The sequence below is a fragment of the Carya illinoinensis genome, chromosome 3 (assembly GCF_018687715.1).
Source record: "Carya illinoinensis cultivar Pawnee chromosome 3, C.illinoinensisPawnee_v1, whole genome shotgun sequence".
Classification (NCBI taxonomy): domain Eukaryota; kingdom Viridiplantae; phylum Streptophyta; class Magnoliopsida; order Fagales; family Juglandaceae; genus Carya; species Carya illinoinensis.
The window spans coordinates 32751295-32777904 of NC_056754.1; the positions used below are offsets into that span (position 1 = coordinate 32751295).

The window sequence follows — 26610 nt, forward strand, 5'->3', positions numbered from 1 at the left end:
AAACTGGTCGAAACCGCCAAGGAGCTAGTCAGCGGGCAGCAAAGTTTTAGCAAAACTGACTGTCATCGGTTCAGTCGTGGTTTGAGGCTAGCTCAAACCGCTAAACCGGCCAATGTAATAATACCTTTTTTTTTAATAAACTTATATCAATATAAAACAACGCTGTTCCACTTAGGTTTAAGTGGAACGAAGTCGTTTTACTCTTGCATTTGTGTTTTAGACACAAATTAAACGCGATGCCGTTTGTTATTAAACCAAACGGCATTGTTTTCTCTATAAGGTGCGAAAACAAAATAAGTAGAACGGTGTCATTTAGATATTATGTCTCTTCTTCTTCCTCATTTCGATTATGTTTCTCCATCATGCAACTCTCTTTCTTTCTACTTTCTCAGATGAACGATGCCAGTAGGAGGAAACCGAGAACCTCTAGAGAACTGCCGGAGTCTATACGACTGGTTGTTCTCCTCCCCGTCGACCGGTTACAGTCGGTTGCTCCACCATTTTCTCTCTCATCAGTCGACGGCAGTTTTGTCCAAAAACCGCACCGAATGGGTCGGTTTTCACCCTACATTTGGAGGAGGGGTTTTGAACTCTAGACCTCCATTTTGGAGGCTGGAGGTTATGCCAATTAGACTACAGGCTTTTGCCCAGTATGTATAATATTTAATGTATTAAGAAAGCCTTGGATTGGGAGATGTTTATTATTGCAAATGGATCATTGCTCGTCCTTTCCCTGTTCTCCAAATAAATCTGGAATTCTCTCTCGTTTTTCCTTTTTTTTTTTCCTTTTTTTTTTCTTTTTTTTTTTTTCTTTTTCCTTTTTGTGTGTGTTTCCGATAAGTAGTCAAAAGCCAGAAGCACACCCTTCTACAAAATTGAATGATAACGAATCCAAAGCATACCAAAATACAAGATGGAGGTATTATCCGTTACATTCAGTCGGAAACAAGTCTAACGAACAGAAGCTTCAGGAAATTTTGAGAGTCAACAACCTCTTGTGTCCATCCATTTGTTTCACACACACTATCACCCACATAAAACAAAATAAAAATAATGGCACCATCTTCCACGCCATACTCCTATCTGGAAATGCTACTTTCTCGTACATTAAGTTGATACTCACCTGCTTGCAGAAAACTGAGTACAACGAAATGAAATATCATGCGGTCTCGACCTTTGTCAATTGGATACATCCGATTCTGTGAGCAAAAAATCTTGGTTTCTCAATGATATATCAATAACCAATATAGCAAAAAGAAAACGATATTCCCAAGGTGTAATATGTCCAAGCATCATGTCCATAATATTTGAACACCAACTACCGTTTTCTAGGGTGATAAACATACCTCTTTCTGATGCCACGGATGTCCTGAAGAAGTTCCCGTGTTTGCTGAACCTTCAAATTATTTGTTGTATCGTTGTCATCTAGCACCAATGTTGAGACCCTCAAAATGGTCAGAAGTTCTGCTTCAATACTGCCAAGCTCTCGATCCAGATGTTCCAAGAAATCCTTATAAGAGGATACCCCACTCAATCCAGCCATGATGTCATCTTTCGAAATGCCCACACTCGAAGAAGCTTGAAGATCCTCTGGATCATCATCAACTGGTAGGATTTCTTGACTCTGTGAGGAGAGCTGCAAATCTTTTCTAACACCAAACTCCAGAGCACTATGCTCAAATTCTTTGATCTCATTTAGATCTGTATTTTCCTGCTTTAGTGATATAATCCGAACAGGTTTGGATGCAATTTCTTCAACATCTTCAAGATCCACAGCAACACTTCCAACCAGCTTATTTTCTTTCAGAGATATCGCCTGAAACCAAATTAGGCTTCTTTGGATCATATGGTAGGCTGAAAGTTTATGTCCTTGAACGAGATCAAACCAAGATATACAGACTGAAAATAAAAGAAAACCTGTGACATGAAAAAGGGTACAAAATCATTTAGAACTAAACATAAACAGCCTTGTGTCAACATAATCTGATCCCCACAACTTAACCTTTCGGGATCATACGGAGTAGCATCTAAACCAAGATATAAGGTATCCTATTTGGGTGTACTATCATGTCCAAGTAATACTGGAGCGCATTTATGTCACAACATCAACAATCTCTTTGGGCGTTAGCCAGAAATCTTGGAGAAACCTTCTAGAGGGAATTTTACTTGCATGGATCTGGGTCAACATATAAGTGCTAATATGTAAATGAGCCGGATTGGTCTAACCTGGAGGCATAATTGAACATCAAAGGATTGGCGAACCATCCTATACCTCTTCCTCTCTAACCTAAGGTCAAATGAAATCCCCATTTCACATAGCATGTGTGACATAGACCAGCCAAACACCATTCTGGCAACAGTTGTTACGAGTCTAAGGCTCATCTAGAGTTTTGGTTTAATAAACATGTTATGACATGGCCGCATAGTGTGAGGTAGAAGCTCAGGAAAACCTTCAATAGATTGTGAAGATTTTCCACTAAATAAACATGCTGACATTGAAAGCATTTGTGTACAAGTCCACTGTCTCGCTGTCATACTAAGAGACACTGTTTCTGACAAATCTCTGTTAATTCAGACTTATTTAACCTTCACTTTCTACTGTTGTCCTCCGATTATTTGGCTTTAAAATGCGAGTAAGAAAATAGGATGACTTGTTGGATGGGTTGGAAGTTTACATAAGCGAACTCCAGCTCATGACACCTCCTATTAAAAGATTAAGACGGGAGGGAGAACATGGGTTCAAGACCTGCCCGCTGACTGCAGGTGTAATTTATCAATCAGTTTCTATTTTCTTTTTAGATAAAGGTGTCACGTAGATAGAATTTTCCATTCCCCTCGTAGGCACCAAATTGGATGGCATGCTCTCTCTCTCTCTCTCTGCTGTCTAAATTGCTAACAGTTTGTATGTCTTGATTTCAATGGATAAACAGCCATTATCTACAACAGAAATTGTAATACATTGCAATAGACATTATTTTACCTGACAGAATCACCTTCCAAATCTGAAACTGGGTTTTAAAGCAATCAAGAAACTCTCCACATTGAAGGCACCTTAATTAATCTTCTTAGAAAGGCAAACACTCCATGATCATTAGAACTAAGCTTGATAACTATAGCATTCTTTTGCCCCTTTAAAATATGGAAAATACTACTCATACCACTACTTTCCACCGCTAGATTCTACCGCTGTGATGTTTTTATTTTTTTATTATTATTTTTTTTACTTAATGATTAAGTAAATATTTTTTAATAATATTATGAATTTTTTTATTTTTTTAAAAATATTTTAAATATATTAAAAAAATACATGTAAAAAAATACAAAAAAATAAAAAAATTTCCAAACCATTAGCGGGAGCCCCAACAGGAGCTCCCAGCGGTGTGTGTAGCACCGCCCTTAAAATATTTTCCTTTAACATGGAGGATTTGAAAAGGGTATGCATCTCTTGTAGAGTAAATGCATAAGTTATAGTTATATTCACGATCCTTCCTCTTTAAATATATTATCATAAATAGATGCTTCACGACAGGATCCCTCTGCCTGACGTACGATACGCTCCACCACTTCAATCGTAAACAAGTCACAAACTTTCAATTTTAGATAACGTCTCTGCCAGAGGGGAATTATGTATAAGAAAACTAATAGCTTAATCCCACTCAATGTTAAAAGGTAGATAAGGAAATACTTCAATATAAAAAACTCAGTAAGATCTTTTATAATAACCACCACTTCATTCACCTCATTAAGCTTTGTGGAAAGCTCATCAAGCAATTCAATGCGGCTCTTTGACTTCTCCAAGGCTAGCATGACCTTCTTTTTCTGGAAGAGTGCTTCCCTTGCATCATTTTCCTTCCCAGTTTGCATGCTAATAGCTGCCTGTCGTCGAAGCTTCTCAGCTGCCTCTGACAATCGCAGAAGCCTTAACCTTGCACTATTCGCTGAATCAACCATCATGATTTTTTTTTTAAAATGATGTCACCAAGTATAAGCAATGTGAGTCTTAGATATTTGGCACCAAGAGCAATGCAGTTATTGTCATAATAGGAAATTTTTTCAAATTGCCTGAAGAAGATTTTGGCAAAGCAAAACTAAATGAATTACTGAACTTGAATTTTAGAAATGAAAATCTTCAACAGATAACCAAGAATAAGTTCAGATAACCAAGAATAAGTTACCCTTGAGTCTAGATTCACACCAAAATAAGCAATACTTTAGATATGTTGAGCTTTTATAATGTAATCAGAGCAAAAAGAACAGCAGTAATGTCATCCCCAAGTTCACCTGCTGTTTGGCTGTTCTAACGATTGAATTCTATTTAGGTGCTGATTTGTTAGCAAGCAAATGAAACTTGCCTAATGGGGTCTAGTACAGGAAAAGAAAACTTACCAAAACTGGGAGCACTAACACTGAAATTTCAGGATTCTAGTCCTAAATCAAGGCTCTTATGATTTGCTCCTAGGCTGGGAAGTTGCCTGAATTGAAAATAGACAAAGAAAGCTTCCTAAAGCCCTAAAAACCTATTTTTTTGGGCCCAAATTTGGTTAAAAAAAAAAATAAATAAACCCATCTTGTTCTTATAAACAAGACCCTACACCTCATTATTTCAGCTCTACCAAGAATTCCCCCTGGATGCTGTCACATTTCAGCGCTTCTTATCACTAGACAAAATCGCATTTGTTGGCCTCCCTTTGGTGATTTATGTGAGTTTTCCTTTCACTTTGAGTGAAGTGTCACCGCTTACCTTCCAGCAACTATATCAGTATGATAAACATAAGTTTTGTGCTTCTCTTACACTCGAAGCATATTCCTTTCATTTATAGGTACTCCAAAGATATTCCTTATTATTTCCTTATGTCAAAGCGTATAATTCTAGAGCTAGAAGGGCACAAGAACTAATGTTTTGAGCAAAGGAAACCAAGTGAACTAATGCTTTATGTGCAAAAGGAATGGAGAATTGTAACATCCCGCTCCTTCTTTCTCTCATAGTTACGAGCCTCATTTTGCGTGCCGAGCCTCGATGGTATGTTTCAAAAGATATCAAGTGATTTTTAAATCAAGCCCAGTGTTTTAAAGCATTCGAATTTTAAGGACTGTATGCTTCTTTCTTTGCTAGTAGGCTGTAATTAGGTATATTTCTCTTGTATACTACATGTGTACTTGGGCTTTGCCTAATTATGAGGATTAATAAATTTTTCTCACTTAACAAAAGAAAAAAAAAGACATGCGATTTGCATTCCATAGAAGAAGAAAGGAAATCTTTAATTATTTATTTTTTGACTTCGTTTGCTAGACGAATGTGGAACATTGCTTTTGACAAATGTAACATTAATAGACCAATTCATGATTGGAATGCCGAGCTGATTTGGGTGATTTCCAGTCTCAAAAGCAGAGGGTTGGAGTCTTGGTTGTCAAGCAAGATTGGGCTGCCACTGCTGACTGTTTCAATGTGACAAAAATGCCAGAAATCTATTACGCAGAATCAGAACGGAGAAGGAAAATTGTAAGCTATTCTTCATGATTTGAGCCAGAGGCGCAAGATTATGACTTGAAAAAGAATAAAGAATAATCAGAATAGGGCTAATAATTCATAAAAAAGGACAAAACCAAATAACCAACTCAATGTTCGATGTCGATTGGCCAAACCAGTTTCAGGGAATTACTAAAGTTATTAGAAAACAAGTCTACGAAAAAATACAGCAGAAGAGAGTGCCTTGACATTCAAAAGGCAAGTTGGTATAGATTATTTTCATCAGAGATATGAAAGAGTTGAGACGTCTAGGGATGCGTACCTTTGACTCTGGTTCTCTCTGCCTCAGAGTGAAGCTGATCGAGCTCGGCACGTAGCTGATTTGTCTTGCTATTGGAGGCTAAGCACAAGGGCCTTAATGGAGCCCAGTAAGGGGCAACCATGGCAATGGCAACAGTTGAGTTCAGAATCATCGTCTTTTCTTCTCTCCCTGTCTCGTGTGTGCACATGAAAAGGGTAGCGACAAATTTTGAGAATTATTTTTGTTACTGTTACGTGTAATATAAATTTATTTTATCAAATTCATTTTATTATTATTTTTTAAATTTCAATTTTAAATTATATAAATTTTAACATGAGAAATAAAATTTTTATAATTTCTTAAATATATTTAACATTTTTTTATTTTTTTTCATATATGTTTTTATGAAATTTTTTCAAATTAGATAGAATGGCAAATTATTTGGAAAAATTGTTAAGATATATTTTTTATTGACCTTTGAGAAATATGTGGATGCCAAGTTGCAAAGCTTACGGAGGACAAATATTTTAAAAATTGTGGTCTACTATCTGCAAAGTTTAGAAATGAACATTCACTATCATGGAGGAGCCCACCTTCCTACTTAGGGAAGGCAAGTCTGATATGGAAGGTTGGAAAGGGTAATCAGGTCAAAATTTATCGAGACAAGTGGCTACCTATACCAACTTCATAACAATCTCCTGTTAAAATCTTAGATAGAGAGACAACAATCAGTGTGACGCCCCCAACTCTCACGTATGGACATATGGAAATCGAGGCGTGTACATGTAACAAGTGTATAATAAAATCACGCAGCGGATAATAAAAGTCTTATAACTAAGTATCAGAATTTTTGTTCGAATACAAACTCGTTTAAATCACACATAATAAAATATTACAAGTCTCAAATATTATTTCAAAACCAAATTACAAGACATAAAAACTAGTAGAGATAATTTTTAACATGAAAGACTCCAAGTCAAAACTCTGGCGGAGCCACGTACTCAGGCTCAGCCTCCTCCTCCTCCTCAACATCTGTATTAAAATCTACAGTATCAAAATGGTGCCGTAGGTAAGTAATAATCCAAACGCCACAAGATAAAAATATATTACACTCAACAATATACATGAAATGATGCCAAACATACAAGTCCCAGAAATTTACATTTTTTCCACACACGCCAAAAATCCCATTTTGGCCCAAAATATTTCCTTTAAATATATCATCGTCATTATCCCAGATAATGACCTAAAAACCAATCTCATAATTTTTCCAGAAAATAGCTCATATCCAATATCCAAAACCATTTCCAAATTAATGCATGCACCATGATCTTCTCTAGAGATCATCCGCACACTCTGGCTCCTGTGCCATACCGCAGGTAACGACTATGCATGTGAAACCTAAACGAGTGATGCCCAGTCTCATGCCCAGCGCGTACCTGGATCAGGCCATCCTTTAGTCTCCGCCAGCCCAGGGACCGCGGAGTCGACACGACATCAATACCGTATTGTGCAATCCAGTCATCGCCCAGCGACAACCCAGGGGATGTCACTCAGTATTATCCACTCCCAAGTGACCAAAAGAGCTCCACCGAAATAATACCCCATCCTGGCTTGGGGTCGTGATACACACGCACTCAAAAATTCATTCATACTGATAAAACCAGTTTTTCTCAATTTAACACATGCACATGTATACACCATGCAATGCACACCTCAAGACACAGTTTATCCAACAAAACTCAACATCAACAATAACCAAACAACTCCGTCCTCAAATCCATCCGACCTCCAACTCCTCAGACTTAGTCCGGAATAACTAACCAGTCAATGAATTTATTGTAAAAGTAATAATATATTTAAATCTAAAATAGAAATTGGAAAATACTTAAAGCGCTATATAATAATTTTCGAAGGATAAAGGGGCTGGAAACGGCGAAGAAAAAGCAACGTAACAGTGTAAAATACACTGTGGCTGTGGATTGTAAAATACCCACTTTTGAATGGGGAAGATCCAAGGCTTCGAATTGATAGGGAATGGCCTAGAGGTATTTATGAAGCTAGTGGAAGAGAGAGTTGGCCATGGGTAGGGGAGGAAACGGCGGTGGAAGTGAAAAACGGCCAAAACGAAGATGAGCTTATGGGGGCTACTCCGGCAATGGATCGGAGCTAGAAATAGGTGGTTTAGGACGGCAAGAGGCTGGTGATGAAGCTGTGAAGAGATGGTGGCCGGAGGTGGAACGACGACGGTGCTGGAGCTAAAAAATGCCGCAGCTTGGAGGAGCTTGTGGTGGCTAACGGTGGCTTAGATGGAGGTGAAATTTAGTGGGGATGTTCACTGGTTGGAGGGGAAGAAAACTGGGTGGGTGGTGCAGGCCACAGCTCTGGTGAACTGTGGTTCTGGGAAGACGACAGAAATGGCAAAAAATGGGTAGGGAGGCTTCGCACGCGGGAGAGAGATTCGGAGGAGAAAAGAAGAAAAAGAAAGAAAAAGAAAGAAAAGAGAAAGAAAAAGAAAGGAGAAAAAAAAAGAGAAAAAGAAAAGATGGGGGAAAAGAAATGAGGTCCAGTCCTCACCTCTGGAGTCCAAAAACTGATCCGACGAAAACAACTTTAAAAGCTACAAAATGAATAAAATAATTTAAACACTACATCAAGCTAAAATATAATAAATAACTAGTAAATACAAACAACAAAATTTTAAATCCAAAAACAAACTAAAATAAATTACACAGCAATTTAAACTCAAAACGATAATTAATATTAAGAAAGCTCTACAAAATAAATTTCACAACTAAATAAATCCAATTAAAATACGATAATTTAAAATAAAAGAACCAATATTTTAATTAAATTAAAATACTATTTCAGTGAAAATACACGTAAAAACGGGGTATCACATGCTCCCCCCTTAAAATAAATTTCGTCCTCGAAATTTGTAAGATCAAACACTAACTGTAAAGCAAACCACAAGATTCCATTGAGACCAAGTTTAAGAAACATACCACCATTTACTCAAACAAATATGGGTACTGCTCTCTCATGTTTGTTTCTCTTTCCCAAGATAAATCTTGAGCTAACGGATCTCCCCATGCCACCTTCACCAGAGGTATCGTCTTTGATCTCAACTTTTGCTCTTTTCAATCTATAATCTGCGAAGGAACAACCTTATAAATAAGATTTGGTTGTAGCCGAATACGCTCTAGGTCGAAAAAGCATGGCTCTTATTGTCCAAAACTCTTCTTCAAGGATGACACATGAAAAACATCATGAATTTCTCCAAAATATTCTGGCAATGCAATTCTATAAGTGATGGGCCCTACCTTATCCAAAATCTGAAAAGGGCCAACATATCTCGGATCCAGTTTCCTCCTTTTACCAAAACGCTTAACTCCTTTCATGGGAGAGACTTTGAGATAAATCCAATCACCTTCCTCAAAAGATAATTCTCTCCTCCTTGTATCCGCATAGCTTTTCTGACGACTATGAGCTGCTGTCATTTTATCTCTTATAATCCGAACTTGACTTTGCATTTCCTGAATTATTTCGGACCTAATTATCTTGTTCTCTCCAACTTCATCTCAACATAATGGCGATCTACACTTCCTCCCATAAAGAGCTTCATAAGGAGCCATCTGGATGGACGTATGGAAGCTATTATTATAAGTGAATTCTATAAGCGGCAAATAATTTTCCCAACTTCCTTGAAATTCCATAACACATGCTTGCAACATATCTTCAAGGGTCTGAATAATGCGCTCTGATTGACCGTCTGTCTGAGGGTGATATGCAGTACTAAACTTCAACTTAGTACCCAAAGTTGCCTGCAAACTTTTCCAAAAATGAGATATGAATCTTGGGTCTCGATCTGATACAATACTCTTGGGTATCCCGTGCAATCGCACTATCTCTTTTATATATAAGCGAGTCAACTTTTCCAAGAAACCAATATTATTAACAGGCAAGAAATGAACACTCTTAGTTAACTGGTCAACAATCACCCAAACTGAGTTCTTTCCACTAGGAGTCCTCGGTAAGCCCACTACAAAATTCATAGTAATGTCATCCCATTTCCACTTAGGAATAGGGAGGGGTTGGAGCATACCAGCGGGTCTTTGATGTCCGGCCTTGACTTGACGGCATGTGTCATATCTCTCAATATACAAGGCAATATCCTTCTTCATCCCTTCCCACCAATAATTTTTCTTCAAATCTTGATACATCTTCGTACTGCCAGATGAACTGAATAGGGGGCCGCATGAGCTTCTGCCATAATTCGCTCCTTGAATTCTGAATCTTTGGGGATTCCTCTACGATCTCGGAACCGAAAAATTCCATCCTTATCCATGCTATAATGCAATGGCCCTCTAGATTTTCTGACTCTTTTTCTAATATCTAATAGTTTCGGGTCCTTCCTCTGAAGAGTCTTCAATTCTTCAAAATTAACTACTCGAATGTCAAGAATTGAAGATAATACTTCTTCTTGTTGTGAACTTTCGATAAGAAGTCTTCTCATCCTGCAAAGTAGTGAATCCAATCCTGACAAACAGCTTCATCTTCCAAGTGCAACTTTCGACTCAAAGCATCTGCAACTATATTTGCCTTCCCTGGATGATACTTGATCTCGCATTGGTAATCACTGATTAATTCTAACCATTGCCTCTGCCTCATGTTGAGATTCTTCTGAGAAAATAAGTGTTTCAAACTCTTATGATCGGTGTAGACTTCACAAACTTCTCTATACAAATAGTGCCGCCAGATCTTAAGAGCAAACACGATCACTGCCAATTCTAAATCATGCGTTGGATAATTCTTCTCATGATTTTTCAATTGATGAGATGCATAAGCAACCACCCGTCCCTCCTGCATAAGAACACATCCCAATCCAAATTTAGATGCATCACTAAAAACTACAAATGGCTTGTGCGGTTTTGGAAGTGCCAACACCGGTGTAGTTGTCAGTCTCTTCATCAATTCTTTGAAACTTCTCTCGCTTGTCTGACCAAAGAAATTCTATTTTTTCTAGTCAAAGCAGTGAGAGGTCTAGATAATCGAGAAAATCTCTCTACAAATTTTCGATAATATCCGGCAAGTCCTAAGAAACTCTGAATCTCACTCACGCACGGTCGTTGGACACTGCCATGACAAAATAGTTTCTACCTTCCTAGGATCAACGACCACCCCATCTCGAGAAATTACATGTCCAAGAAATTTGAATTCTTCCAACCAAAATTCACATTTGCTGAGTTTTGTATACAACTGGTGTTCTTTTAACTTCTCAAGTATTAAAACGAAGATGATAAGCATGTTCTTCAAAATCTCGAGAATAAATTAAAATATCATCAATGAAAACCACCACAAAGGAATCCAAATAAGGTGGAAATACCCGATTAATTGAATCCATAAATGCTGCAGGGGCATTAGCTAACCCAAAAGGCATCACCTTAAACTCATAATGCCCATATCTCGATCTAAAAGTAGTTTTGGATATATCCTTGTCTCTTATCCGCAACTGGTAGTATCCTGATCTCAAATCAATCCTCAAGAAGATAGTGGCTCCTTGAAGTTGATCAAACAAATCGTCGATCCATGGAAGAGGATACTTATTCTTGATAGTCACCTTATTTAGTTCTCGATAATCAATGCACATTCTGAGAGTACCATCTTTCTTCTTAACAAACAACACTGGAGCACCCCATGGCGAAGTACTTGGCTGAATGAACCCCTTATCTACCAATTCTTGCAACTGAACCTTCAACTCTTTTAACTCAGCTAGTGCCATACGGTAAGGGGCTTTATGCACAGGAGCCGCTCTAGGTTCCAAGTCAATAGCAAACTCCAACTCACGAACAGGGGGTAACTCAGGCAAATCATCCACAAACACATAAGGAAATTCTTCCACAACTGGGATATCTACTAAAAACTTTTTCTCAGACGGCGTAGACACCATTTGGACTAAAAAGGCATTTGCTCCACAAGCAATCTCTCTTTTCGCTTGAATTGCCGATATAACTACTAGCCTTTCTTTTAGTTTACTTCCCACAAATTCCAAATAATCATCATCTAGGAGTTGAAAACTAATTACTCGACTTCTACAATTAATACTTGCAGAATATCGATATAGCCAATCCATCCCAAGGATAATATCAAATTCCAGCAGCTTGAATACAATCAAATCTGCATCAAGAAACCTTCTACCAAAATTCAAAGGACAGCCCAATGCAACTTTGGAACACTACAACACTTCACCATTTGGTAGAGTGACTACTAATGATTTTGCCAAAGGTCCCGTAGCCAGATTGCATATCTGTACGAAAGTAAAAGACACAAATGACTGAGATGCACCCGAATTAAACAAAGTGCAAGTATAAAAATCATACAGACAGACTCTTCCTGAACCAACCACATATACCAATGAAATCCAAAAACAAAGGAGTCAAATCATACCAAATATCAAATCCAAAAAAAAATTAGATTCATACCTGTAATCACTCCAGCATCTTGGGTCACTGGTGCCTCATCATCAACCTCTCCGGGTGTAACAGCATATACCCGAGCCTGCACTACTTGTCTCTGATTAGTTCTTCCACCCCGTCAACCTCTACGGCTTCCTTGAACTGGACTAGGACACTCACGAGCAAAGTGTCCATGCTAGCCACAATTATAGCACTGAGCCCCACCTGAAGAGCACTCACCCACATGTGCTCTATTACACCTTCCGCAAACTGGCATCCATCCTCCCATACGCACTCTTGAGGCTGCTTGTGGTCGAGTCCTGGTCCATTGACCAAACTTCTGAAGTGAACCAGAACTACTTCCTTCATCAGCAAAACTCCATCTCTTTTGTCCTGGAGGGGAGCCCACGCTCAAATTAATCTCTCACTCTGCAAGAGTGGCCAAATCAACTAAATGCTGAAAAGTTGTAATCCGGTGGCAGGCTACCATTCTGCGTATGTCAGGTCGCAGACCGTCCTGGAAATGCTCGGCCTGCATTTCCTCCATGGCGATGAGATGAGTAGAAAATTGCTCAAGCTCTATAAATCTCTAGGCGTACTGTTCCACGATCATACTTCTTGGACAAAGCTTGTAAATTCTCTTACTTTTTGCCGCCTCACAGAAGCAAGAAAGAAACGATCATTAAATTCTTTCTTGAAGCGCTGCCAGGACACAGCAGCAAAGGACCCTAATTCTGACTCTAACATTTCTCTTTTTGTCTCCTACCATTCAGAAGCAGTGCCTTGTAACAAATAACTGGCATAAAGCACTTGTTGCGCCTCGGTGCAACCACAGACTTCAAATGTCTTTTCTAAATCTCTAATCTACTTTTTAGTTCGAAGTGGATCCTCTTCTCCTGTGAAAGATGGGGTTCTATGCACTAAAAAGTGCTCATAGGTGCATCCAGCTTGCACCGCTCTACTTTGCTCCCCTTGTTGCGGCTTAAAATTTTGCTGCAGAAATTCAGTCATTTGTCTTAACGCTTGAGCTATGGCTTAATTTCCATCGCCTCTCGGCAAATCATCTCGAGGCTCTTTAGTAGGCCTTGTTGGTCTTACCAGCTTCTTGCTATAACACAACCTTTGACCTCATTTAAATATCGAATAAAATAAACAACATAAAACCAAAACCAAAACCAAATAATAATAAAATAAAATAGCATACAATAACATAAGTAAATAAATAAATTACAAACAAGCTAAATCAAATAAATTTAAATTAAATAAAACAAATCAAATAGCAATTTTAAATAAAATAAATTTTAAATCACAATTTAAAAAAAAAAAAAAACTTTCTGGTACTGCACCTAAAGGGACATGTGGTTTTACCTAGAGCTAAACCGCTCTGATACCACATGTGACACCCCCAACTCTCACTTACGGACACATGGAAATCGAGGCATCAAGATGATGACAACAAGGGTCACACATCCCATCGCCAAGTGCCAAGTGTGTGTACATGCAACAAGTGTACAATAAAATCATGCAGCGGATAATAAAATTCTTATAACTAAGTATCAGAATTTTTGTTTGAATAAAACTCGTTTAAATCACACATAATAAAATATTACAAGTCTCAAATATTGTTTCAAAACGAAATTACAAGACATAAAAACTAGTAGAGATAATTTTTAACATGAAAGACTCCAAGTCAAAACTTTGGCGGAGCCACCTCCTCGGGCTCAGCCTCCTCCTCCTCCTCAACATCTGCATCAAAATCTACAGTACCAAAATGGTGCCGTAGGTAAGTAACAATCCAAATGCCACAAGATAAAAATATATTACACTCAACAATATGCATTAAATGATGCCAAACGTACAAATCCCAAAAATTCACATTTTTTCCACGCACGCCAAAAATCTCATTTTGGCCCAAAATATTTCCTTTAAACATATCCTCGCCATTATTCCAGATAATGACCCAAAAACTAATCTCACAATTTTTCCAGAAAATGGCCCATATCCAATATCCAAAACCAGTTCCAAATTAATGCATGCACCATGATCTCCCCTAGAGATCATCCGCACACTCTGGCTCCTGTGCCACACCGCAGGTAACTACTACGCATGTGACACCTAAACGAGCGATGCCCAGTCTCGCGCCCAGCGCGTACCTGGATCAAGCCATCCTCTAGTCCCTGCCAGCGGAGGGACCATGGAGTCGACATGACAGCGTTACTGTATTGTGCGATCCAGTCGTCGCTCAGCGAGAACCCAGGGGATGTCGCTTAGTATTATCCACTCCCAAGTGACCAGAGGAGCTCCACCGAGATAATACCCCATCCTAGCTTGGGGTCATGATACAAGGCTTGAGATTGATAGGGAATGACCTAGAGGTATTTATGAAGCTAGTGGAAGAGAGAGTTGGCCATGGGTGGTGGAGGAAACGGCGGTGGAAGTGAAAAACGGCCAAAACGAAGATGAGCTTGTGGGGGCTGCTCTGGCAATGGATCGGAGCTAGAAATAGGTGGTTTAGGACGGCAAGAGGTCGGTGATGAAGCTGTGAAGAGATGGTGGCCGGAGGTGGAACGACGGCGGCGCTGGAGCTAAAAAATGCCGCGGCTTGGAGGAGCTTGTGGCGGCTAACAGTGGCTTGGATGGAGGTGAAATTTGGTGGGGATGTTCACCGGTCGGAAGGAAAGAAAACTGGGTGGGTGGTGTAAGCCACGGCGCTGGTGAACGGTAGTTCTGGGCAGACAACGGAAATGGCGAAAAAATGGGTAGGAAGGCTTCGCGCGCGGGAGAGAGATCCAGAAGAGAAAAGAAGAAAAAGAAAGAAAAAGAAAGGAGAAAAAGAAAAAGAGAATAAAAAAATATGGAGAAAAGAAATGGGGTCCAGTCCTCACCTTTGGAATCCAGAAACTAATCCGACAAAAATAATTTTAAAAGCTATAAAACGAATAAAATAATTTAAACACCACATCAAGCTAAAATATAATAAATAACTAGTAAATACAAACAACAAAATTTTAAATCAAAAAACAAACTAAAATAAATTAAACAGCAATTTAAATTCAAAACGATAATTAATATTAAGATAGCTCTACAAAATAAATTTCACAACTAAATAAAACCAATTAAAATACGATAATTTAAAATAAAAGAACCAATATTTTAATTAAATTAAAGTACTATTTCAGTGAAAATACACGTAAAAACGGGGTATCACAATCAGTGAACTAATCAAGCATGGGTTTGGTAGATGGAAGGAAGATCTTATTCATGATATTTTTACAAGAGATGAGGCTGACATGGTAATGAGTATTCCTCTAAGTAGGGTGGAAACTGAATATATGGTCACATGGATTCATACTACAAATGGGAGGTTTTTTGTCAAATGTGCCTACCACTTAGAGTATACTAGAAGCAAGCAGATGATAGGTGAGTCATCGAGATACACCGATAAAGATGAAGGGTGGATGAAAATGTGGGATCTAAATGTGGAAGGGAAAGTCAAGCAATTCTTATAGAAGGCTGGACAAGAAATTCTACCAACAAAACTGAATCTCTGCAACAAGAGGATCATTAAAAACAACATGTGTCCAATCTATGAGAGGGAGGCTGAGTTAATTGTTCATGCTTTATGGAGTTGTCCTACAGTTTCATATGTGTGGGTTGAGAATGATAGTCCAGTGCAGAAGTGGTCGTGTTATGAGCATGGTTTTATGGATTTATGGAGAAAGATAAATGAAAAGCTGTGTGGAAGATGTTGAGGTAGTGGCATATCCAATGAGGAGAATCTAGCTGAGATGAAATTCTCTTATTTTTTAAGAAAGATTCAAGTATTCAAGATTGGTTTTGTTAAATGCAAAGCAATGTCTAGTGGACTATGCTACTACACAGCAATTTCATCAAGGAGGAGGGCAACAAAGAAGCTTAGAGAGTTGATAGAGCTATGGAAGAAGCCAACTGGAAATGTTTAAAAGGCAAATTGGGATGTTGAGTGGATAAAATGGCAAAAACAGTTGGAATGGGAGTGGTGATTAGAGGCAATGATGGTGACCTACTTGTTGCTTGAACACAAAGTATATACTGAAACCTATAGTTGCATAGATGATGGCTTTGAGAAGAGCTATGGATTTATGCATTGAGTTGGGAATGTCAGGAGTAATTCTAAAAGGAGATTTTCAGACTATTGTTAATGATACAAATAGCTTGGAAGACATAGAGACAAAGTATGGTAATGTGGTTGTTGATACTATAAGTACATGCTCAAGGAAAGATCAAGTTGGAGTATATGCTTTACACATAGGGAGGCAAATAATGTGGCCTCATGAGGTAGCTCAGTAGAGATTAGATAGCTCAGTAGAGATTTTGGATTGAGATAGCTCAGTAGAGATTTTGACATTAGTTCAGAAGGACAAATTTTGTAATGGCTAATATGCTTTTCATGAATGGTTTTAATTCAAAAAAAAAAAAAAGGTACTACATATACTTACAATTTTACTTATACTTAGGGCTGTTCATCTGGGTTTCAGACCGGTTTTCGGGTATACCCGACCTGGAATCCGGAATCCAAATCTGGACCGGGTTATGACCAAGTCCGAAACTTGAAAATCCGGGTCCCAGGCTGTACCCCCCTTTTTTTTTTGTTGTTGTTGTTTTGCTAAGGCTATATACTATTAAATTTTGGTCCAAAAAAGATGTTGTAAAGCAATTTTTGTTTTTTAAATCTAAAGCCTATATTCCATTACATTTGAAAAACTTTTTTTTTTTAATACAGAAAACTTATTATCTTTTTAACTAAATGCATCTAAAAAATAGAAATTCAGTATTTATAATATAAAATGCATGCATCACATAGTACATCTCACTTCATATTACATTATTTGGTATTTAATTACATTACAAAATACAAAATTACAAGCTATTATCATTAGTTTAGTCATTAGTTCAAAGACCATGTGGAATGATCTCTTTATAGGAATGACATAGGTCATGCCTAGAAAGGCTAGTGAATTCCCTAGCAAGTTGGAATGGTCTCCAAGGAAATCCACAGGGAGTCTGTAACATCAACTCCCTCATTTCTTGTTTCTGCCTCCATGGGATGACTCAAAAATCAAGACTACATGCGGGCAGCTCAGATCTGTTGCTCCAGCTAGAGTAAAGGGGAAACAGTTATTTATACATCACAGTTTATGTGCAAATGTTAAAACAAACTAGATAATTAGCCAAGGATGCCGTTCGAGGATGTTTTTGAACATCCAACTGGAGGAAGAATTGATAGAAATTTCCTTACAATGATCTCAATGATTCTCTATCATGGGACGAAGAGCATTCAATGCTCAAACCAAATTGGTGTTTGGAAAGGCCAAAAGATGAAAGTTTAGAATAATTTCAATGATATTCTGGGCATATAAGATTTTATTTTCTTCAAGCAATCATTAATTATATTGACATATTTTCTGGTACCCTGGATGATCAAAATCATTCAAAAATATTATAAGCTTCCTTCAACATAAGGATATACTTACCTTGAACAAATATTCAAGTTGGTTTTTCAGTACAGAGTATTCAAACTGCATTTTTTGCATACATGTCTTGAAAACAAGTACTCTAAAAAACAAGTAGTGGCTTATCCAAAAAGCTAGATGCAGGGTCATGATAAACCTTAATTTTCAAACTCAAAGAAATTGATTTTCTAAGATCTACAAATATCACATCTCCATGATTCAAAAAACAACCAAAAAAAAAAAAAACCCCACTCTCTTTATACCCATGTTTAACAAAAAAAAAAAAACATATCAATCAAAATAACAGCATGTAGCTTTAACAAAATAACAAGAAACCCAGATCTACCAAAGATTCTTCCCCTTTTCATTTTCTACACAAATGTTACAAAGAAATATTTCCTTGCTACCTATTTCTATTTGGGTTTGCCATTTTTTTTTTTTTTTTTTCTGGTTCAAAGAGTTCGATTCTTACCTTTTTCTTATCGTAATAAAACAGATCCAAATCTAAAACATACCCAAATCACAGAGAACAAACCTTGAGGTCACAAGGACGACAGCGAGTTAGCAACGACGATGATGGGTCACGGGATGACGGGGTTTCTTCGATCGGCAGTGAGGGAGAAAAGGGAGGCTATCTTCTTCGATCGGCAGTGAGGGAGGGAGGGTAGGGTTTCGTCGGAGAGAGAGAGAGAGAGAGAGAGAGAGAGAGAGAGAGAGAGAGAGAGAGAGAGGAAACCCGGGTATCGGGTTTTAGATCCGGGTTTTGGATTTAATCCGAAACCCAGCCTAGATTCATCCAGATTTTGAAATCCGGGTTTTGGTCCAGATTTAATCCGGGCCGAAAACCATAACCGGAATCCAGTTATACCATAACCGGATTCTGGTCCGGGCCAGATAAAATCCGGCTCAGATGAACAGTCTTACTTATACTTTTACTTACAAGGCTAATTTTATTAGTTTTCTTTTAAAATTCAAATTTCATGATTTTCAGCATATCAATAATTGTTATGTGGAGAAATAAGTTTTTTGTATGTTTTTCTTAAGTGCATATAGCATTTTTCAAAAAAAAAAAAAAAAAACCACTTACCATTCTAGATGAATAACTATTGGAGACAAAGATGGACGCATTTTTTGTAAAAATCATTTGCTTATTAGTACAAGTACATAACGTCTTCCTCAATATAGGCATAAGTAATTTTATCTTTAAAAATTTTTAAAATTACTAAAATATCTTTATTAAAATGATGTTTTTTCTCTTTTAATAAAGGGTCTGCACATGCAGGGACTGCAAATGGAATTTTTCATAGTGGATACTTTTTTAATTCAGTAAGTATTTAAAATCTTTCGAATATTTTTAAAAACTTAAAATTATTTAAAATTATATATTTTTAATAGTTTTAATGTTATTGAACTAAATCTAATTTTTAAGTAATCCTTTTATATTTGGAGTCCAAAAATTATGCAGTTTTACAAATTCATTTTATTTTCTTAAAAATATTTATGTAATATTTATTATTTTATTTTATGTTAAAAACTATATTTATTTAGCGCAAGAATAAAAAATTTAATTTATTTGCACTTAGTCCATTTGCCATCCTATTTGATTTTCCTCTTCCTCTCTCTTTTATTCCCTTCATTTCACAATAAATACTCTCCTTACAATTAGCCCCATGTGTATGGTCAAGTTTTACTTGACTTTAACCTTTATCTCCTCAAATGCATTTCAGACCGCACAATCTCTCTCTCTCTCTGTCCCTCACTCTCTCGGCCTAACAACATCACTCTGCTACCTAGAAATCTTTTCTGCCGTCGCACGAAGTCCTTTTCTTCTCTTGGTGAGTTTCAACCTCCAGTCGCGCAGCCTGTGTTACTTCCAAATGAATATTTGTTGCTGCCCGTTGGTTAATTTCCTAAGTTGATATTCCCTTTCGCTTTCCGCTTAGTACATACCATTCACAATTATTACAGAAATGCCATTCAAAGTAATTACAAAAGATGCCACTTAGCCTGCCGTGTAGCCCACCCGTAGAGTATGAAACGTATGCAATTTGTGTTCTGAACTTGCGCTGGGCTTACTTTGGACTTGGGCTTGGGTTGGGCTTGATTTTATTTGTTATATAATATGTTAAGTTGGATTGGGCTTAAAATCTTAAATCGGATTTAGTTTTACTTAAGATAAATATGTTAGTCGAGAAATTTTATTTTTACCTATAAAAAATATCTAAGAATTTTAAATCATATTACCAAGTATTATATTATAATTTTTTTTACTGTAAAAGTATTATATTATAATTAAACTATACTAATAGTTACAAGAATTCTAAGATTAAGTATTATTAAGTCTATTTATGAATCGAATATTTGTCACTATTATTTTATAGATTTAGATGAAATATATCCTCTATTAAATTATAATTTGAAAGTGAAATATGATATTAGTTTTTAAATAATTATATGATATTAGTATTCATTAATTTTAATATATAACATAATAATTGTTAAATTATTCCCTTATTATGTATTTAATTAAATAAAACATTATAGCACATTTTTCTAGCAAATTAGTGATATATGGTATTTCTAATAGGTAACGAACTACAAGACGAGCTTTTGAAATTAGCGTTACGAGGCAAGTAGCTTGATCATGAAATTAGGATTAGCACATGAGTTAGTTTAGATAGATTATTATTAAAGCTAATTCTTAGAAGTCATAGTTTATATACCTCGCATTTCATGGTGTTTAAGGGTGACGTGGTTTGTTGACCTCCACACCCCTTTTTACTTGGTATCGTGAGTCTTTTAAAATCATCATTAGTGTTTAAGGGTGGCAGAGTTTGTTGATCTCCGCGCCCCTTTTAAGAATGGTATGGGGTTGGAATAAACACTTTATTCATGATAAGGAGGAGATGGAAATAATAATGGAGTTCTGACAAGTGATCCACAAATATAAAAAAATTTGCAAGAAATAGAAAATGATGCAAGAGTAGAAAATAACACACTATCATGGGTAAAATCTCTTCAAGTGCTCCGCATTCTAGAAGTGTTGTAATTCTTTACCTTAGCTGTCCTTTAGGCGGTAGGACCTTGGTCTACGATTAGCTACTACCACGTATGGCCCTTCCCAACGAAACCCCAACATGCCTTCTTCTTTGGTGGTGACTCCACTATCTTTCATGACCAGGTCCCCTATCTTGAATGTTCTGAGTTTTACTCTCTTGTTGGAGTATTGCTTAGCTTTCTTCTTCTCATGCAACATTTTGATCTCGGCCACCTCCCTTTTTTCTTTCAGGAGGTTGAGGTGTTCTTTCATGGCTCTATCATTTTTAGGCATCTAGAAATGATGAGTTCAAAAACTTGGCAACCCTACTTCTATTGGGGGTTTGGCATCACATCTGTATGCCAGTGTAAATAGGGTCCCTCATGTGGGTGTCTTTACTGTGATTCTGTAAGCCCATAGTACTCCTGGCACTTTTGCTGCCCATTCCCCTTTCTTTTTTGGGAGTTTCTTCTTTAGAATTGCTAGCAACACTTTGTTTGTCACTTGTACTTGCCTGTTTGCTTGTGGGTGCCTTGAAGAGGAGCACTTAACTTGTATTTTTAGCTCACGCACCATTCCAAGTAATGATCGGAGTCAAATTAGCGCCTGTTGTCTAAGACTATACTTTGTGGAATTCCATATCGAAAAATGACGTTCTTCCTCAATAACTTCGTCATAGTCCTGCTTGTTATGGTCACTAGCGACTCTGCCTCCACCCATTTGGTCAAGTAATCGACTGCCACAATCATAAATTTGACTTCCCCCTTTCCGAGTGGGAGAGGTCCAACTAAATCAACTCCTCATTGGGCGAACGACCAAGGGGCGATCATAGGAGTTAACTCCTCTGGGGAGGCATGGGGGACTGGCACGTACGTCTGACACTTGATGCACTTCTTTGCAAACTTTCAGGCGTCTTTGAGTGTGTTGGGAAAATAATATCCAGCCCTTACTACCTTCCTGGCTAGGGCCTTCTCGCTCGAATGGTTTCCACATATTCCTTTGTGTATTTCAGCTAGAACATACTATGCTTCTTGTGGAGAGATACAATGGAGTAAGGGGTTGCAAAGCCCTTTTTGTAGAGAATCCCATCTATAAGTATAAACCTTGCCATCTTCCTTCTTGTTTTCCTTTCAAGAGTTCGTGTCTGCTACTACATTATCTTCTCGAGGTACTTGGGATATGTTGAAGTATGAGAATTGGTCGCATGCCTCCCAAACCCGACCCAGATACTTCTTTAACTTCTCGCCTTTAGTGGCGTATAACCCCAACACTTCGTTGACCACCACTTGTGAGTTTGATTTTACATTTATCTCGGTTGCTCCCAATGTTGTGGCTGTCAAAAGCCCTACCACTAGTGCATCATACTCTGTTTTATTGTTGGTCGTCTAGAAGGTAAGGGTAGCCATGTAATCGCATTCTTGGCCTTCGTGACTAATTATGTGGATTCCTACTCGTCCTCTTACTCGACAAGAAGAGCCGTCTATAAAGAGAGCCAATGGCTTCCCTGTCAGGGCTACCACCATTTCTGGGAGGAAATATGAGAATTCAGTGACGAAGTCTACCAATGCATGCCCTTTAATGTGAACCCAATCGACTTGCTTTGAGACACAACAACAATACTGGAAAAACAACCCCAAGAAAGTCAAACTTAGGTATATGGATGGAGAATCTAGACCCGATGAGAACTCATTCAAAGAACCTAGATTATTTTAAAATCTAGACCTGTTGAAAAACCCGTCTCAAGAACCTAGATTTCAAAGGAGGAACGCCACAAAGGTTTTGATTTACCTTTGATAAGTTCAAAAGTTCAAGAAGAACAAGAGGAGTTGAGTTCTCAATGACAATTCCATAAGTTCAAAAGTTCAAGAAGAACAAGAGGAGATAACTCAACTCTCAATGACAACAGTGCATATGGGCTGAGTATTAGAAACAATACTCCTACGTAGACCATAAAGTCGCACTATCCCCCTAAATAATAAGTTAGCTATGTTTGTGGCATCATCATTTTTATGACATGGAATGAAATATGACATTTTGGTAAATCTATCCACAACCATAAAAATAGAATCTCTACCCCCTTTTGTCCTAGGCAGCCCCAAAACAAAGTCTATAAATATGTCTACTAATGGCTTACTAGGAACGGGTAAGGGCGTATACAACCGATGCTCCCACAATTGATACGGGTAAAGGCGTATCAATGAAAGACAAATGATACTCTCGCAAATGTTCATGCAAGGAGTCAATGAATGGCAAATGATGCTCCCACAAACGATTATGCAACACGTTTAAAATCTTTTTTACACCAAAATAATCCATCAAACCACATCTATGCACAAGCAAATCATGAATAAGACTAGTAGGCTCATAAAATCTATTCTCTTTAAACAAATATAAATCTAGTTTATAGCAGTTACCAAACGATGTTTTCTCACATACTCCATACACTCTAGCAAAGTCATCATCATTAGCATGCAATTTCTTATCATATTCAAATCTCAATAGCTTTGCATCTAAAATGAAGATAATGACATACCTTCTTGATAATGTATCAACCACAAGATTTTCCTTACTATGCTTATATTTGATTACATGAGGAAAAGTCTCAATACATTCCTCCCACTTTGCATGCATTCTAGTCAACAACTTACCTTGTTCCTTCAAGTGTGTCAAGAACTCATGTTCTTCAAAGAGAGGTCGGTTAGTAATTGTCGTACCCGGCACAAAATTAATGTAATGCTCTTTCTCTCTAATATGTGGCAATCCACTAAACACACTAGTAGGAATCATGATCTTATATTCCTGCAACAAAGAAACAACAATTCTAGGCAAAGGTACGTCACGTTCGTTAGTATTAAAATTTGCCTTAGCATTAAAACTCAATTTTCTTTTTGTTTTCCTCTCATTTTCTGCACCATCTCTTCTGTTTTCACTATCTCTTTTCCTTTCACTCTCTCTTTTTTCTTCATTCTCTTTATTCTTTTTGCTCTCTTTTTTCTTTTCACTTTCTTTTTCCTTTTCACTCTCTATTTTCTTTTCACTCTCTCCTTCTCTTGAGGTTTTGGCCTCACTATTTCTTTTTTTCTCAATCTCACTTTCTCTCTTTCTTTTTTGATCAACCTCACTTTTCAACTTGAGTTGGTCCTCATGGAACTGTGTTGGAGTTAAAGGAGTAAGTTTGATTGCTTTTCCATCATTTTCAAGACTGTACATGTTCCTAAACCCATCATAGATTACTCTCCTATCTCACTACCACGGCCTCCCCAACAAAATATGGCCAGCATGTATAGGCACTACATCACAAAGCACCTCATCCTTGTACTTCCCAATTGAAAAAGAAACTAGCACTTGCTTATTTACCCTAACTTCCCCACAATCATTCAACCACTGCAACTTGTATGGTCTAGGGTGTTTCAAGATAGGTAAATTCAATTTCTCAACTAAAGTAGTGCTAGCAACATTAGTACAACTTCCCCCATCAATTATCATACTACATACCTTGTTGTTGATGTGGCATCTAGTATGAAAAATGTTCTCTCTTTGTTGCTCTACATCATCCATCTTAAATTCTGTATTGGGAGCATGCCTAACTACAAGAGACTCGCCATATTCTTCATTCTTATCCTCATGTTCAATATTAGGCTTACGTCTCCGCCTATCTCCCCCACTTTGCAGATTTCTAATCAATGCACCTTGTTGATCCATCATATTCCTCACTTTCCCCAACATCAAATTTAACCGCTCAAGTTGTTGTTGCATGGCTTGCAACACAAATGAATTATTTGACATCCCTTTTGGTTATGAGTGACTTTAATGAGACATTGTATGTGCTGCACAAAAATAATGTTAGGGGAAAAAGACCTCACATGCTCTCCCTTATGTGTTTACACTCAAATAATGGCACTCCACTCGTGTATCACTCTAAATTGGCTTTTTTCCGATAATGATCTCACACTCTCTTGCCTTTTACCTCAAGAGTTTTTGCACTCAAGTTCTTTCAAAACTAATTAAACTAAATCAAGACAATACAACCTTATCTTATTCGAACTAGTAATTAGGTCCAAGAAACAAGAATAAGAAAAAACACGGAAAGAATAAAATGACACAAGGTTTAAGGAAATGATAAAAGGGAAAGAGTAATCACAAGACAATATACCAAATATAATGATATATGCAGCCCCTTTGATGATAAGGCTTAATAAAATAAAAATTAGGATTTTTTTTTTCGATTTTTTTTCTTTTTTTCTTTTTTCTTTTCTTTTCCTTTCCTTTCTTTTCTTTTCTTTTCCTTTCTTTTCTTTTCTCACAAATGCAATCACAAACAACAATATTCAATTATAACAATCAAACAATTGAATTCAAACTCATAAATATCGGCAAGGAAAATAGAAGAGAATCAATTAAACAGCACTCCAAGGAATTGACAAACTTAGAGATACAAGAAACCCTAGAAATTTCCAACCTTATAGATGGTGCAAATTTTGGCAGCCCTCAAACAAGCAACTTAGCCACCCAATGTTGATAAACATGAAACCAAAATGATAGAGTAATCTGGCAGCCCTAGGAAAACAAATTTCTGCACTTTTTTTTTTGCAACCCTAGAAACAATGAATCCCTAGAATTCAAAATGCAATAGATAAAAGATAGAATTACACCTAATTTTCTTGCTCTGAGTACCAAATGATGTGAACCCCAATCGACTTGCTTTGAGACCCAGCAACAATACTGGAAAAATAACCCCAAGAAAGCCAAACTCAGGTATATGGATGGAGAATCTAGACCCGATGAGAACTTGTTCAAAGAACCTAGATTATATTAAAATCTAGACCCGTTGAAGAACCTGTCTCAAGAATCTAGATTTCAAAGGAGGAATGGCACAAAGGTTTTGATTTACCTTTGTTAAGTTCAAAAGTTCAAGAAGAATAAGAGGAGATAACTCAACTCTCAATGACAATTCCATATAGTCTGCCTCTCAAATGAGGCTACAAGTGGTTTAAATAAACAATCCCCGAAAATCCTAAGTAAATAATGTCTCGGGTACTGTAGCGTAAATAGTGCCGCACACTGCGCTACAGTAACTTATGAAACCCTAGTGAGACATAAAATTAGAACTTTTCAAATAAACCCTTGGTCAAAATACAAGGCCTTACCAAAAAAAAAAAAAAACCCTAGTCCATTAGAAATAAGATATATGTATGGGTTGACATCCTCAAGCCCACTTATTCTAAACTAATAAAATAAGTTCTTTTAATGAAATAAATAAGTCCAAACCCTTCAATAACAATAGGCTCAAGTCGTGTCTTCCATAGCGTATCATATGGATGAAAACTAGATCTCCTCCTCTCAAGCCCATTTTGAATGTTGGGCTCTTGCTAAACAAGTTTCAAGTGGATTGTACCCCCATCCATACATAGCTTCCTTGATCTTCCTATCTCTTGATCTTGTAATTGCCACATCTGAAACTTGCAAAGGATCTTTACTACTTGGTCCACCTTGGGGCCCATCACCCTTTCACCACCTTTCTTGGCAGATACTCTATATCAAATTCTCTTAACTCAATTGACCACCCTATTAACCTTCCTGAGTTGTCTAGTCTCTATAGCACCTTTACCAGTGGGCTTTTTGTGGGCACCTTTATTGTGTGGGCTTGGAAATATGTGCGCAGTCTTCTGATCACTGTGACTAAGGTGAAGGCAAACATCTCTACTCATGGGTACCTCACCTTTGCTCCCCTTAAGGCTTGATGAGATGTCCCCAAATTCCGTTTGGGATCGGATGGACATTTGAAACGTTGAGACATGCAACAAAAGGTTACATGCCCCCGTTCATGACATATAAGATGCAATGTTCTTAACATGTAT

General features: G+C 37.4%; 1 protein-coding gene across 1 annotated transcript; it reads right to left on the bottom strand.

Annotated features, from left to right (window-relative positions):
- Positions 1–865: 865 nt before the first annotated feature.
- On the bottom strand, positions 866–5998 carry LOC122304137. The gene is made up of 4 exons (XM_043116225.1): positions 5790–5998; positions 3739–3938; positions 1347–1816; positions 866–1199 (listed from the first exon to the last, which is right to left on the bottom strand). The coding sequence occupies exons 1-4, from the start codon at positions 5974–5976 to the stop codon at positions 1160–1162; spliced, it is 897 nt and encodes a 298-aa protein (XP_042972159.1). The 5' UTR covers positions 5977–5998; the 3' UTR covers positions 866–1159.
- Between the last annotated feature and the right edge of the window lie 20612 nt (positions 5999–26610).